This window comes from Sciurus carolinensis, chromosome 16 (genome assembly GCF_902686445.1).
Source record: "Sciurus carolinensis chromosome 16, mSciCar1.2, whole genome shotgun sequence".
NCBI classification, from domain to species: domain Eukaryota; kingdom Metazoa; phylum Chordata; class Mammalia; order Rodentia; family Sciuridae; genus Sciurus; species Sciurus carolinensis.
The window spans coordinates 43,317,103-43,333,135 of NC_062228.1; the positions used below are offsets into that span (position 1 = coordinate 43,317,103).

Sequence of the window (16,033 nt, forward strand, 5' to 3'; positions counted from 1 at the left end):
ACCTCCTCTGGGCTTCCACAGTCACCTCTGTTTTCTCCATCATGACCCTGATCATTCAGGCTGTGTGTCATTGGTCACTTCATCATCCCCTGACCACTCTGGGCTGCCACTCTCTGGTCAATGTCTGTCTCCTCCACTCCACTGTGAGCTTTGGAGGCCAAGAACAGGGCTGTCTTGGTGCCTACTGTGTTCCCAGCATGGCCCCGCTCAGGGCTGAGCATGCAGAAAGCTCATTATGTGCACCATGAGCTTCACCTTCGTTCAGGACTGAGCATACACTTGGTGCTCCACACATTTGAGAAAAAAAAACCCTACTACCCCATCCTAGGGCTCTCCTTGTTTCACCCCCTCCCGCCATCTTGTGGCCTCCCTGTGACTTCTCTCTCTCTCTTCCCACCTTCTCTCCTTCACACAGGCGCCAGCTCTGAAGTCCCCCTCTCTCCAGCAGGATATTCTGCTTTCCCACCTGACCCATTAATCTCCAGTCCTCTGCTGCTCAGCTGACCCAAAGGAGCACGCTGAGATTCCAGCCTTTACTGTAGTGCCCAAGCTTCACGTTTCAGGGCGTGGCTAAGTCTGCCTATCACTGGGTGGTCCTTGACGTTTAAATATATCATCTTTGTTGAAGTAAATGCATTTGGAAATGAAGTTTTAACCTGTGGAATATTCTTACAAAAACTGTTTTGTAAAATCAAACCTTAATATAAACTTTCTAATTTAGTATCTCTAGTTTGATCACGGGGGGGGCATTTTATTAAATCGTAAGTCCAGGTCCAAACCCAGAAAGTTATATATGAGTCTGATATGCAGCCAGACATGGAGAGCATTCATGTTCCCCAGGGGATTCTAAGATGCAGAAAGATTTGAGGCACATTCAAGGTGCCTGGAGAGCTTGTTAAAATGCAGATTCTAGGCCATGTGCAGTGGCACTCGCCTGTAATCCCAGCGACTTGGGAGGCTGAGGCAGGAGGATTGCAAGTTCAAAGGCAGCCTCAACAACTCAGGGAAGTCCTAAGCAACTCAGCGAGACCCCATCTCTAAGTAAAACAAAAAAGGGCTGGGGGTGTAGCTCAGTGGTTAAGGTCCCTGGGTTCAATCCCCAGTACCAAAAAATGAAAAAATAAAAAAATAAAATAAAATGCAGATTCTGATTAGGCAGGTCTGGCTGATACCCAAGATTCTGCTGTTCTCACAAGTTCCCAGATGCTGCTGATGCTGCTGGGTCACAACCACACTATAAACTGCAAGGGAGTCTAGGATAGATCTAGTGAGCAGTTTATAGGATGCATGGGGGCTGGGTAACCAGTTAAATGACCTAAGGAAGAATCCATAGAATGCAGAAGGTGGGATATTATACCAGACAAATGTTATAGTTTCCTCAATGTGGAAAGTGAGAGAGAGAGATGGTTATTTTATTTTAGAGCATTATAATTATACATAGTAGCTGGGTTCATTTTGACTTCCATGGAATTTGATTTTAGCCCTGTTTTTCCCCTTTCCCTCTCCTCCTTGCTCTTCTTCTCCTTCCTCTACTGATCTTTCTTTTACTCATTGGTTTGTTTATTTATTTATTTATTTATTGGGTACCGGAGATTGAACTCAGGGGCTCTCAACCACTGAGTCACATCCCCAGCCCTATTTTGTATTTTATTTAGAGACAGGGTGACACTGAGTTGCTTAGTGCCTTGCTTTTTTTTTTTTTTTTTTTTTTTTTTTTTTGGCAGTGCTGGGGATTGAACCCAGGGCCTTGTGCATGCTAAGCAAGCACTCTACCAACTGAGCTATATCCCCAGCCCAGTGCCTTGCTTTTGATGAGGCTGCCTTTGAACTTGCAATCCTCCTGCCTCAGCCTCCCAAGCCTCTGGGATTATTAGGTGTGTGCCACTGCACCCTACTAATCTATTCTCTATCCCTGTGGATTTACCTGGGCTGAACATCTCATATAAATGGAATCATGTGCTATATGTACGACCTTTTGCATTTGGCTCCCTTCACTTAGCATAACATTTTGTCCATGCTATAAGAAGAATCAGTCCTTCATTCCTCTTTATGACTGAATAATATTCCGTTGTATGCATATGCCACATATTTTTTATTCATTCATCAGGTGATCAACATTTAGGTTGGTTCCACTTTGGGGATATCATGAATGAGGCTGCTCTGAACATCCATATATACATATTTGTGTGAATGTGTATTTTCAATGATCTTGCATATATACCTAGGAGTAGAGTAACTGGGCCACGTAACACTGTGTTTAACTATTTGAGGAACAACCAAACTGTCTTCCACAGCTTCCCTACCATTTTACATTCCCCCAGCGATGTATGAAGGTTCCAGGGTCTCAACATATTTACCAACTTTTATTATTTTCCCTGTTTTTTGATAATAACTGTACCATTGAGTGTCATGAAGTAGCATCTCATTATAGTTTCAATTTGTATTTACCTGATGACGAAGTGATGTCAAGCTTCCTTTAATGTGTTTATTGGCTACCCATCTATCTTCTTTGGAGAAATGTCTATTCAAATCCTTTGCTGATTTTTATTTTTTTTTTAACTTTCATTAAGACATAATTGACAAATTAAAAAAATATATCTATGGTAGATAGCAGAATGTTGTGATATGTGTATACTTTGTAAAATAATTAAATCAAGTTAATTAACATACCCATGACCATGACCTCACATACTTATTCTTTGTAGTAAAATATTTAAGATCTCCTCTCTTAGCAATTTCAAGTATATGATTCATTATTAACTACAGTCACCCCGCTGCAGACAGATCTCCAGAACTTGTTCATCCTGTCTAGCTGGAACTCAATACCCTTTAACAAAAATCTTTCTGTCTCCCCTTCCATCAAGCCATGTCAACCACAGATCTACTTCTCTCTCTGTGAGTTCAATCCTTTAAAAGTCCACATGTAGGTAAGAAAGTGCAGTGTTTGTATTCTCTACCTGACTTATTTCACTTAGAATAATGTTCTCCAGCTTCACCCCAACCCTGTTCTCACAAACAACAGGACTGATTTCTTTTTTAAGGCTCAACAGGGTGTGTGTGTGTGTGTGTGTGTGTGTGTGTGTGTGTGTAGAGAGAGAGAGAGATTGATTTTCTTTATCCATTCATGTCAATGGACACATCAGTTGATTCCATATCTTGGTTATTGTAAATAATGCTGCAACAAGGCTGAGAATATAAATCAGGGGTAGGGCACCTGCTGAACATGCCCAAGGGTCTGGGTTCAATCCTTGGCATCACGCACACACACGTCTGATAAACAATGCTGCAATAACCACGAGAGTGCACACATCTCTTTGATATACTGATTTCCTTTCCTTTGGATAAATACCTAGAAGTGGGATGGCTAGATCATACAGCAGTTCTGTTTGTAATTATTGAGGAACCTCCATAGTGTTTTCCATAATGGTTGTGCTAGTTCTCACCAAGAATATGTACGAGTACCCTCTTCTCTACATCCTTGCCAGCATTTGAGGTACTGCGGATTGAACCTAGTGGGGTTCTACCACTGAGTTACATCCTCAGCCCATTTTTATATTTTATTATGAGACAGAGTCTCGCTAAATTGCTGAAGGTGTGGAATTAACTCAATCCCTGACATCTGAAATCTAAAAAAGAAGATGGAAGGAATGTGGAAGGTTCAATCCCTGGTACCCCAATAAAATAAAGTAAAAGAAAAGAAAGCAAAATAAAATAAACAGGACTGGGGATATGGCTTAGTAGTTAAGTGCCCCTGGATTCAATCCCCAGTACCCAAAAACAAACAAACAAAAACCAAAAGACAAATTGCAGTGAATGTAGAAAAATACTTAGATTTGACAAAGCCCAGTGGTAAGTATATCAGTATTTAAATAAAATATAACTTATTACATTATGTTTTTGTATGCTTGAATTATTTTATAATAAAAAAGTTAAGAAAACTTGCACCACTGAAAATGGAAAACAAAACATAGCATCTCATCTTAAAAATAAACACACTCCAAGCACTACAAAAATATAAAAAAAAAATACAATGAAAATCTGTGATAAAAATCTAGTCAAATGCTGAGCCTGTTGAGGTCCACTCTACACAAGGTTGGAAAGACATTGAGGAGACAGTTGCTTCAAAAAGAGTCTTTCTCCATGTCTCCATGATACCATAAGACTGCATTACAGAAGGCACGGTAATTACAGCCAGGCACATCTGTAATCCCAGCAGCTTAGGAGACTTAGGCAGGAGGATCGCAAGTTCAAAGCCAGCCTCAGAAATTTTTTTGGGGGGGTACCAGGGGTTGAACTCAGGGGCATCCAACCACTGAGCACATCCCCAGTCCTATTTTGTATTTAGAGACAGGGTCTCACTGAGTTGCTTTGCTTTTACTGAGGCTGACTTTAAACTTGCAATCCTCCTGCCTCAGCCTCCTGAGCCGCTGGGATTACAGGTGTGCACCAACATGCCCCGCAATTGCAGTCTTTGAGGATTGTCTTTTTTCAGTTTAGCCTAATGCTTTTGAAATTTACCCCTGAAGTTACATGAATCAGCAGTTCATTCTCTTTTATTGTTGAATATTATTCATTGTATGTAGACACCTATTTATACACTGTTTTGTTTTTTGTTTTTTTTGTGTTTTGGTACAGTGGATTGAACCTACAGGGTCTTAACCATATCCCCAGTCCTTTTTATTTTTATTTTAAGACAGGGTCTTACTAAGTTGCTTAGGGCCTTGCTAAGTTGAGGTTTCAAACTTGCAATCCTCCTGCCTCAGCCTCCACAGCCAATGAGATTACAGACTGTGCCACCATGCCCGGCTCCCCTGTACCATTGAGGGGTATTTCAGTGGTTTCCAGTTTGGGAATATTCTGAGTTACATTCACCACATTTGATCGACAGAAGTGGGGAAATTCCCAGGGACAGATGGCTGGGTCATAGGGTAGTCATATGTTTAGCTTTAGGAGAATGACATTGTAGTTTTTAAAAGGCAACAATTAACACTTCACATTTATTCTTTGGAATACTGACATGTGAGCAATAAGAAATAATAGTGAAAATCCAAGCCCAAAATCAAAGAACACTTGCTTCACTCTGCAAAACAAAATGCAGCCCTTTATGACTGGTGGCATATTAATGCCCCATTGATGACAACTTTTTTGCTTTTATTAGACCTTTTATATGACTTGCAAATACTAAGAGTTGCTGACTATTTGAAAATTTAACATTTCAGATGAATGGCAAGGCTCTGTTGTTTTGTAAATTATTTAAGTCAAAACTTGTAAGATATACTTGACAGTTCATACACATTATTATTTAAATTTTCTTGTTGCCCCTTAATATAAATGTAAATCTAAAGAGAAAAACTAGTTTAACTCAAGTGGATTGACACAACCAAATTAACCATTCTCACTGGAAAACATCTCAAGCACTTTACTAACCAAGCCAGTGTCTTCTTTTTATTTCGTTGTTATTTGTTTGTTCGTTTTTCTTGGCACAGGAGATTGAACCCCAAAGCGTTCTACCGCTAAGCTCCATCCCCAGCCCTTTTTAATTTGAGACAGGGTCTCACTCAGTCTCTGAGGCGGGCATAATAACGATGGAATGTTAAATGCAGTTTGTTAGCGTGCGGTGGGGAAGGTGGACTCGCAGAGAAGACAAATGCTCTGGGTTGAGAAAGTCGAGGGAAGGTCTCGGGACTCCAAGTCAACACTTTCGTCTGCGGAATCAGCGCTGCGCCACTAGAGGGCGGCAGAGGAGAGAACATGGGGCTCTCGGGAGCGCAGCGGCGAGGCTTGCAGCGTTGTCCCTTGCAAAGTGCCTTCACTCAGTTCCCACCGCCGCCTGCGCACGTGCTCTGAGAGCACTGATTTTGCAGATGAACACGCCAGGTCGCGCCGCACTGAGGAGGTAGAGCTAGGATTTGATTCTAGATCTCTTTCCCTCCCGACCCGCCCCAATCCCAGGGCTGGGCATTGAACCCAGGGCCTCGAACATGCCAGGCCAACACTCAGGCTACGTAACTACAACCCAGCTCTTTTTTATTTTTCATTTTGAGACGGGGACTCTTTAAGTTGCTGAGGCTGACTTCGGATTTGCGATCCTCCTGCCTCAGCTCCTACTGAAACTACTGGTGTGCCATCCCTAGATCTCTTTGATTCTGCAGCCTGAAGAAACTTTCAACTGTGGTGTGTGTGTGGGGGGGGGGGGGGTTGGGGGGCTACTTTTCTCCCACTAAGCCCGTTCAATGTACCCCTCCTTTTTTCTTTTCTTTTTCTTTTTTTGAGTTGGTTGATTTTTTTTTTTTTTTTTTTTTTTTTTTTGGTACTGGGTGTTGAACCCAGAGGCTCTCCACCACTGAGCCGCATCCCTAGCCTTATTTTGTATTTTATTTAGAGACAGGGTCTCACTGAGTTGCTTAGCACCTCGCTTTTGCTGAGGCTGGCTTTGAACTCATGATCCTCCTGCCTCAGCCTCCCCAGCATCTGGGATTACAGGTTTGCACACCCCGCCCCCCCGCTGGTCCCCTCGTTTTTGCTGACACACTCTTTTCCCCCTCTTACACTCATCTCACACATCATCCTCTCCTCAGCCCACAGCCTCTATAATCAGCCTCTATAATCAGCCTCCTAAGCATGCCTTCTACCTCACCCCTCATGGCTTCCCCCATCACCCTGCTTTGGTCTGACTCTGTCCTCCTTTTCTGCCTGCCAGGATAGGAGTTGGGGGTCCCTGGTCCTTGCCTGGTTCTCCAACTGGGTTCCTGGTTCAGAGCAATGAAGCCACCTGCCTCAGATGGACCTGACAAGAAGCTGGTTCAGGCTCCCAAGAAAGCCCATGTCCTAGATACCAGGTGGGATATCAGGTGGTGTACTCAGCCCCCCACCCTCCTCCTGCACCACTGCAGCCTGGGAACCAGAGGCCAGGGGCACATTACCCTGCCCAGATGGCCAGATATTAGCACAATCTAGAATTTCAGGTCTATAAATCATTTGCATGGCGGGAGCTCATAAAATCTGTTCTCCCATCCTGGTCTGCCCTCTGGGCTTCTTGTCCCCTCCTCCAGAAGCTTCCTCCATTCCTTGGAGACTGGCCCAAGGAGGGGCCTGAGCATATTTAGGGAGCTGCTGTGGGTGGGGCTGACCAGAGAGGCTTTGGGCAGAGAAGGTGAGGCGGGGGCTCTGGGAGTCTGGACTGGGCAGGGGGTGCTGGGAGGGGCTGAGGCTGAGTTCTAGCCAGTGACTGCCCTGCCTGAGCCTAGGTTTCCTCTGCTGCAAAAGGCTCACTACAGGGTTGTGGGAGGCTGGGCACATGGGTACAGCTGTGCCCCTGCAAAAAAGCAGAGCATCCTTGGGCAGCTGGGAGGCCTCTGGGTGTGGAATGGAGACACGCAGTCCTGCTGGGCCCCCTCCCTGCCTGGCCTTTGCCTGGCCTCATCTCTGCCCATGTGTCCACCCAGGACTATGGCTTCTGCAGCAGCAGACGGGGAGAAGGGATCTCCGGTTGTGGTGGGGCTGTTGGTCGTGGGCAACATCATCATTCTGGTGAGACATGGCCCAGTGGGTGTGTGGGGGGAGGTGGTGGCCCTGAGCCTGGGTGGGGGCTGAGGGCCCAGGACTCTGCAGTGAACCAGGGCTCAGCCTCCAGTCAGAGTGCATGGCTCAAACCCCAGCTCTGCCTCCCCTTGCTGTGACCTCGGGGGGCAACCTGACTCCTCTTTGCCTCCTCTTCCTCATCTATAGGTTGTCTTTATTGTAGGGATTGTTGTAGAGATTAATCCACGTATGACCCTCAACTCAGGAAAAAGTGCTCAATAAATACTAGCTACAGTCACAGAGTGACTTCCCGGCACACAAGAGGCCCACAAAAGGAATAATCTTTTTTTTTCTTATACTTTTTGGGGCTGGGATGGAACCCAGGACTTCAGGCATGCTAAGCAAGTGCTCTATTACTATTATTACCAAAACCATAACAATGTCTTTTAATTAATGTTGTCTTTAAATATATGGTGCTTGCACATGGCTCTGGAGCCAGGCAGCCTGGGTTCAGATCCCAGCTCTGCCACTGTCTAGTTGTGAGACCTGGGTCCAATGATACAACGTCTCTGGACCTCAGTTTTCTCATCAGGAGAATGGAGCTAAAACAGGAACGCTGTGAGGACGGAATGAGTTCTTGAATTCCTGTGCTTGGAGTAGAGTTGGGCACACCTGGTTACTATTTGCTTTGACCAGAACAACCACAGGACACTACAGCTGGTAACAAAAATGATTACCACACAGAAGGCAGATACTTGGACCAATGCCTGCAACACAGTTGAGTGTGGCATTTTCTGTACATGTTAGTTTTTAGTGTTGTCCAAGTTGTCCACGGAGAAGCCTTTCTCCCTCCTTGTTCTCCATGCACCCCAGAGGGAGCCAGATTTTTCATTTCTCCAGTATTTCTGTAAGCAAACAGGAATATACATACATACATATGTATTCATATATATGCATGCATATACATGTATATATACCTATTTTCTCCCTTTCTTGCTCCAAATGTAGCTCATTCCACATCCTGCTCTGCACCCCCTGTTTTCTCCTGCTCACACTCTAAGCTACTGCATATGAGGCCTCAGAGAGTCCCCAGGCGCCTCTGACAGCTGCACTCCACTCCACTGTAGGGCCTCCTGGTCTCACCATGTCCTGCGGGGAACAGCTTTGTGGGCTGTGGTTTTCCTGCCCGGGCAGATGTATCTGTGGGATTGATTGCTGGCAGTGGAATCGCTGGACCGAAAGGCTGATGCACCTGTCGTTTTTAGGGCCGTGGCCATCGCTTCCCCTCCCTGGCGACTAGCAGCGCGGCTGAAGGAAGGCAGCATGACTAAGCAGCTTGTCTGTGCCAGTCACGTGCTCTGGGCTTTGCATGTGGCATCTCCTTTTATCCTTGAAGCAACTGGCAGCTGGGATATGGGGGTGGGGGCTGGCTAGGCCCTCCCTTCCCTCCTGGCCTCTACCCAGTCTCATCCCTGCTCATAGGTGACAGGGGCTTTGCCACTCTGTACCCACTTTACCAAGATGGCAGGGGAGCCTCTGACTGGGGGAGGGACTTGCTCATGGAGGTTCGTGGAGCTGGGCTGCCAGCCCCGTGCAGACCTTCCTAACTAGCTGCCCTGTCCAGCTGTCAGGCCTGGCCCTGTTTGCCGAGACTGTATGGGTGACAGCTGACCAATACCGGGTGTACCCACTGATGGGCGTCTCGGGCAAGGATGACGTCTTCGCTGGCGCTTGGATTGCCATCTTCTGTGGCTTCTCCTTCTTCGTGGTGGCCAGTTTTGGTGTGGGAGCAGCGCTCTGCCGCCGGCGGTCCATGATCCTCACGGTGAGGCCCCTGGAGAGGTTGGGGTGGGGACAGATGTGTGTGGAGAGCACCATTGCAGAGTTCTAACAAGCGCGACCACAGCCACGCGTGAATCCTGCATGGTGCCTCACTCAGAGCCTCGTGGGCGTTGTTCCATGTGATTGTCCCACAGCCCTCTAAACTAGGCGCCCTGTTACTCCCATTGTGCAAAGAAAACTGGAGAATGGGGTGTGGGGGGCAGCTCACAGGCTAGGATCGGAGCCCCATGTATGAGCGACCGCCTAGTGCCAGGAGCTAAGTGACTCATGGATTAGTTCATTTATCCCTCACAGCTCCACATGAGACTGTCGTCATCACTGTGACCCTATTTGACAGAAATTGAAGCTGTGGCTCAGAGGGGTGAAGTCGCTTATGCAGGCTCACACAAACAGGTGAAGCCTGAGCAGTCCAGCTCTTGAAGCCCATGCCCTTAATCTCTGCCGACAATAACACACGCTTGCCAAGAGCAGCTCGCGTGCCTGACGTGAGGACAAGCAGTTTGGCAAATGAGCTCTCTCAGTCCTCCCAGAAGCCCTTAAAGTCAGTGCTTTTCAATCCATTTACCAGATGAAGAAACTGAGGCTCAAAGAGGCCCATGGCCTCTCCCAGGTAACTAGGAGAGCACGGATCCCAGTGCAGACCCTGTGGGAAGAGAGGTGGTGCTGTACCCCCTGGATGGCAGAGGGTCTTTTGGAGTCTCAGGAGCAGCCACTTCCTCAGTCAGCCAGTGTTTCTTGAGCAGGAAGCCATGCCAAGCCCCACACTAGGCACCGGGGGCACAACAGTGAGGAAACCATAAAAGCCCTTGACCTAGGGGAGCAACGAGGAAGCGCTGGGGAAGGGAAAGGGAAGCCCTCGCAGCCCAGAAAGCACAGCTCTGAGGGGGTGAGGGAGTGAGCCAGGAGCACGGAGGAAGAGCATTCCAAGGGGAGGGAACAGAAAAGCACAGGCTCTGAGGCCAGAGGAGGCCAGCCAAGGAGGGAGGAAGCCAGGGAGCCAGCGGGCAGACAGGTAGGGGGACGGGGCAGGGCCTGAGAGGTGGCCCATCGGCTGGCCTGGGGGACTGTGGTTTCCTCCTGCATAAGATAGACCTGTAGAAGGCCTTCCTTCCCCTGCCTTCCTCCTTTCGCCCTCCTTTCTTTCATCTTTTTTTTTTTCTTATCCTATATTTAATTTTCTAGCATAGCAATTTAATCAAAGACCTAAAAGATCACCAAATCAGTTTAAAAGATATATACGTGTCTGTGTCTGGCTCCCCTTTCAGTTTGTTATTAACTAAAACAGAATTTTAAAATGTTTTATTATGGGAAATTTCAAACATAGACCAGAGTGAGCGGCATTCTGAGCCCCGTGAACCTATCATCGCCCAGTTTCCACAAGAGCAAGAGACTGCCACACTGTCCCCTCCACTCCACCCTCAACCTGGCTACATTTTTTCTTCCTGGGGTATTTTGAAGCACATTCTAGACTCAGAGCCACTTACCTATAAATTACTTGAGTGCACATTTCTGTGTGGGACAAGGACATTGTTTGAAAGCAGATGGGTGTGTTTTGTGATATTGTCCCATCTCTCAGCAATGGAGCTGGCACATCCGCACCCAGAGTCCTGTTGCCTTGAGGGTGAGGACTGAGGACAGAAGAATTTTCATGAAACACCAAATTTTGGGATTTTTTTCCCCCTTTATGACATTGGTACACCAGTGCACAATGACCCCTAATTCCTTCCTATCTTCCACTACCCAGTCTATGCCTAAATAATGTCCCTGGTTGTCTTAATAATATCTTTTTATTTATTTGCTTGTTTATTTATTTACGTACCAGGGATTGAACCCAGGGGCACTTAACCACTGAGCCACATCCCCAGACCCCCCCCCCTTTTTAAATATATTTCTTATTTTGAAACAGAGCCTCACTAAGTGGCTGAGGGTGGCTTTGAACTTACAAACCTTCTGCCTCAGCCTCTGGAGCCACTGGGATTACCAACATGCACCACTGCACCCGGCCTTTTTTTTTTCATAGTAGACATTTATTTTACTGATTCCAACAGTTAACTTTGGGGAATACATTGTATATTTATAGTTCCTTCATTTCCCTTAATTTTTTTTTTTTTTTTTTTTTTTTTTTTTTTTTTTGGGTGCTGGGGATTGAACCCAGGGCCTTGTGCTTTCGAGGCAAGCACTCTACCGACTGAGCTATCTCCCCAGCCCCTCCCTTAATATGTTATTGCAAAATATTTTAAGTATACAGAAAAGCTGTGGGCTGGGGAGATAGCTCAGTCGGTAGAGTGCTTGTCTCGAAAGCACAAGGCCGTGGGTTCAATCCCCAGCACTGCAAAAAAAAAAAAAAAAAAAAAAAAAATTAAGAAAAGAAAAGCTGAAAGACTTGTACAGTAAGCTCCCACGGGCCATCACTAGGTGTGGTCATTCACACTGGCCTGCACTGTTTTTAAAAGTCCTGTTTCTTCCCCCCTCCCCATCCGCAGCGTTAGGGATGGAACCCAGGGTCTCACCCCGCTCTCTACCCCGAGCTGCCCCCATGCCCTCTCTACCCAGGGGTCCGTCCCTCCAGGGCCTGACCGTCCTGACCTGCGTCTCTCCCCAGTACCTGGTGCTCATGCTCATCGTCTACATCTTCGAGTGCGCCTCCTGCATCACGTCCTACACCCACCGCGACTACGTGAGCCCAGGCCCGGGGAGGGGCGACGGCGGGGGCGGCGCAGCGGGAGTGGTGAGGGTCCCGGGAGTGGGTGGAGGGCGACCTCTTCCCCACCCAGCCCCGCGGGCTTTTGCTCTTCCGCGTCCTCCGCAGATGGTGTCCAACCCGTCCCTCATCACCAAGCAGATGCTCACCTTCTACAGCGCGGACACCGACCAGGGCCAGGAGCTGACCCGCCTTTGGGACCGCATCATGATTGAGGTGGGAGAGGTGGGCGGGGCTCCCGGGCGGGCCTGGCTCTGTGGGCCGGGCGAAGGCCCAATTGTAGATGAATGAGTCTTCAAAGGCGTCCATTCACGGGATCCCTACCAGCGGAAGGGCTCTGCTCATCTCCCTTTGCCAGAGAGTAACAGGCCCAAAAAGGAAAAGTCACTTGGCCAGGGTCATATGGTTGGTAAGTGGCAGAGCTGGGCTTTGAACCCGACAGCCTGAATCCATATTGTCTGCACAGTAATCATATCAATGAGAACCATCAAAAATGGATCAGTAGGGCTGGGGAGATAGCTCAGCTGGTAGAGTGCTTGCCTCGCAATCACAAGGCCCTGAGTTCGATCCCCAATACCGCAAAAAAAAAAAAAAAAAAAAAAAAAAAAAAAAGATCACTAACTTTTGTTTTGCACTGTTCAAAACACCCAGGGTCTCACACCTGCTAGGCAGGTGCCCTGCCTCTGATCTCAACCCTGGCCCTCAAAACACTTTGACAGCTTATTCCATCCTTATAACCCCCTCCGAGCAGGAGATCAGCTTTTTCTCACTGAGGAAACTGAGGCAAGAGATTGAAGGACTGGCCATTCAAATGAGGCTTCACAGCTGGTCAGTCCTAGAACTAGAAGGAGTCAACCCCAGGCCACCAGGTTCCAGAAGCCACGTTCATAAATAAATCCAAGATGATACCACAGGAGAAGAGGAAGAAGATGAGCTCAGCTCATAAGGGAAAGTGAGGTCCCAACTCAGCCCAAACGCGACAGCTGGCCAGGAGCTGAGCCATGTTTGAAGGATGCCCAAGTTCATCTTTTTTTCATTCAGGGGCCACAATTAAACACCCTCTGCCTTTTGGTGTCTAAAAGTTGTTGACAAAAGAATTTTTAAAATAAATCATGAGTTTGTGTTTGATCCAAATCTCCCATCAGTCTCCTCATCCTGGAACAAATACCAGTGATTCTTGCTCACTCACATACAGAGAATCACACACACACACACACACACACACACACACACACAATTTGAGCCCCAAGACCCAAACAAGTTGAGTCCAACTGTGGCAAAGGCCAAACTTGCCTCTCCCTGCTGTGTGACCGCAGGCAAGTGGTTGTCCTCTCTGAGCCCCAGCCTACCTCACCCTCTACTTTCTCTCCAGCAAGAATGCTGTGGCACATCTGGTCCCATGGACTGGGTGAACTACACATCGACCTTTAGGGCGGCCACTCCAGAGGTGGTGTTCCCCTGGCCTCCGTTGTGCTGCCGCCGGACAGGGAACTTCATCCCCCTCAATGAACAGGGCTGCCGCGTGGGACATGTAGACTACCTGTTCACTAAGGTATGTCCCTTCCCTTTGCTGTATCTGTCTACTCATCCGTTCCTGGTCTCTGCTTCCTCCCAACACTTCCTTTCTGGGATTTTTCTTTATTTCTTTTGCCAGGGATTGAATCCAGAGGCACTGTACTTCTGAGCTACATCCCCAACCCTTTTTATTTTCTATTTTTAAAATTTCGAGACAGGGGATTTGCTAAGTTGCTTGGGTTGGCCTTGAACTTATGATCCTCCTGCCTCAGCGTCCTGAGTTGCTGGGACTAGAGGCGTGTACCATGGAGCCCGGCAGCCTCTCTGTGTCTTTCTCTCTTTCCTTCCCACTATCTGTTCTCCTTCCCTCTCCTCCTCCCCTCTCTGGCTTCCTCTCTCTCTTCTCTCTCCCTTGTTGTTCCAAGCACAGAGGACCTGTCTGACCCACACCTGGCACCTGCAGCTTATCTCAGGCTGTCCAGAAATGAGAGTAACAAGAAGCACAGCATCAATAACCACCCACATTTCCCAAGCCTTTCCTTTGTACAAAACAATCTTCTAAGCGCTTTCCGGCTTATTTAATCCTCATGACAACGTTATGAGGTAGAGATTATAATAACCCCATTTTACGGATGATAAAACAGAGAGGTCAGTCACTAGTGAGCTGGGAATGGATTTCAGGCAATTGGGAACCAACGAGGTACTTTACCACAAGACCAGGTCAGAGACAGGTAGACCAAGAAGAGAACTGGTCCCACTAACTGCTTTGGCTGCCTGGGACCCTACAATGGCGTGTCCTAGGTCAGGTGTCAGGGACTGGGGAGCCCAGATGCGAAGAATCATTAGCAGGGTCAGAACAGGACAGCCATTTCTCAAGCCCCAACTCTGTGCAGAGTGCTTCCATGCATCATGTCATGGAGTTCTTGTGGCCACTTCACAGATGGGAAAACTGAGGTTCAGTGGGTCGGAATAATATGAAGGCCTTACCATGGAAAAATGGCAAGGTCGGCGCCCCGCTGGGCCAGCTGTGACTCTAGGACATACACCCTGAGCCTGTGGCTGCTGCCAGGCTGGGGCTGTGGCACTCTGGCCCCACTCAGCCCCATCTCTAAATGGGCAGGTGAAGGAAACAGGCTGAACCTAAGGGTGAATTTCAGACTCTTGGGACTTGTAGGCGGCATGGAAAGTGGGCTTCACACAAAATCACCCTTGGACTGGCACATCAGGGCCGCCACCAGCGCGGCACCTCCTCGCTCAGGATCTGGGTTCACCCTCCCCTCCCCGCTCCCCCAAACCTGCCTGGGAGGTAGACATCACCATGATCCCGTGGCACAGGTGGGGAGACCAAGACTTGGGGCCAGAAGTGGCTACTCCAAGGGCGCACAGTGACTGTCCCAGCCTCCCAGGGCACCTTCTCAAGCCCCACTGTCCCCCTGCCAGGGCTGCTTCGAGCACATTGGCCATGCCATCGACAGCTACACCTGGGGCATCTCCTGGTTTGGGTTTGCCCTCCTGATGTGGACGGTGAGAGGGGGAGCCCAGGGGCCGGGCGGGATGGGGGTGTCGGCCGGGGCGCCCCACCTCACTGCCTCCTCACCCAGCTGCCCGTGATGCTGATGGCCATGTATTTCTACACCACGCTCTGAGGAACAAGGACAGGCCGCGGACGCACCTCGGTGTCCTCACCCTGCAGCTCGGGCCTCCAGGGGAACCTTGCCCTTCCCCTCTTCCAGTCCCAAGATTCTTTTCCAGGGTTCTAAGTCTTACTAGCCTTAGGTGTGTCCCCCAAACCTCTGGATTTGCGTGCCTGGGCTCTTCACCCTCAACCTCACATCGCCAGGCTGATTCCCGGCCCATCTTTCACGTGTCACCTTAAAAGTCCTGTCCTCAGGGACTTCCCTGAGCTTCGTCATGGCATGTCATTGCCATTCCTGCTGTTTAAACTCCATTTAATTCTCTATTTACGTTCTGGTAGACTAGGATTGCCATGAGAGGAGGGACACGTTCTATAATGACCACTTCACTGTCCCCATCATTACCCAGTCAAGGACTAAGCATGGACCAGATTTTCAATAAATGCTGACTGATTGATTGATGAATGAATTCGTTTTCTTTTCGAGCGAGGGTGAACGAACAAGAGCTTTTCTGATACAGCTGGCAGAATTCCAACTCGCACTGAATGAAACAAAATGGAATTTATTGGTTCATGACAGAGTCCAAAGGGCTGGCTTCAGGCATGTCTGGATCCAGGAGTTCAATCTAGGGTTCACAGAAGACCTGCTGTGTTCTCAGAGAGGATTTCTACAGCAACACTAGACTTTTATCTTTATAGCTCAGCAACACAAGATTGAAGAAGGGCCTTTCTCCAAATAGGCTTAGTCAAGGTCAAGACTTAAGTCTCACTGTCTTTGTGTAGGTATTGGCTCATCCTGTGGCTGGGGAAGAGAAGGCACC

The 16,033-nt window shown here is 48.1% G+C and overlaps 1 protein-coding gene across 2 annotated transcripts; it reads left to right on the top strand.

The window, feature by feature from the left end:
• The first annotated feature begins 6,751 nt into the window (after positions 1–6,751).
• Upk1a (uroplakin 1A) lies at positions 6,752–15,655 on the top strand. 2 transcript variants are annotated; one of them, XM_047527638.1, is made up of 8 exons: positions 6,752–6,839; positions 7,446–7,530; positions 9,146–9,346; positions 11,966–12,040; positions 12,173–12,280; positions 13,437–13,616; positions 15,020–15,103; positions 15,181–15,655. In XM_047527638.1, the coding sequence occupies exons 1-8, from the start codon at positions 6,763–6,765 to the stop codon at positions 15,223–15,225; spliced, it is 855 nt and encodes a 284-aa protein (XP_047383594.1). In that variant the 5' UTR covers positions 6,752–6,762; the 3' UTR covers positions 15,226–15,655. The 2 variants fall into 2 exon arrangements, with proteins under 2 accessions (XP_047383594.1, XP_047383595.1); XM_047527639.1 differs by lacking the exon at positions 6,752–6,839 and adding an exon at positions 7,104–7,153.
• Positions 15,656–16,033: the final 378 nt, after the last annotated feature.

Coding starts and splice junctions, on each gene's coding strand:
- Upk1a (XM_047527638.1), top strand. CDS start 6,763: ATGAAGCCACCTGCCTCAGATGGACCTGACAAGAAGCTGGTTCAGGCT. Junction 7,531..9,145: donor TGGGCAACATCATCATTCTG/GTGAGACATGGC, acceptor TGCCCTGTCCAG/CTGTCAGGCCTGGCCCTGTT. Junction 15,104..15,180: donor TTGCCCTCCTGATGTGGACG/GTGAGAGGGGGA, acceptor CTCCTCACCCAG/CTGCCCGTGATGCTGATGGC.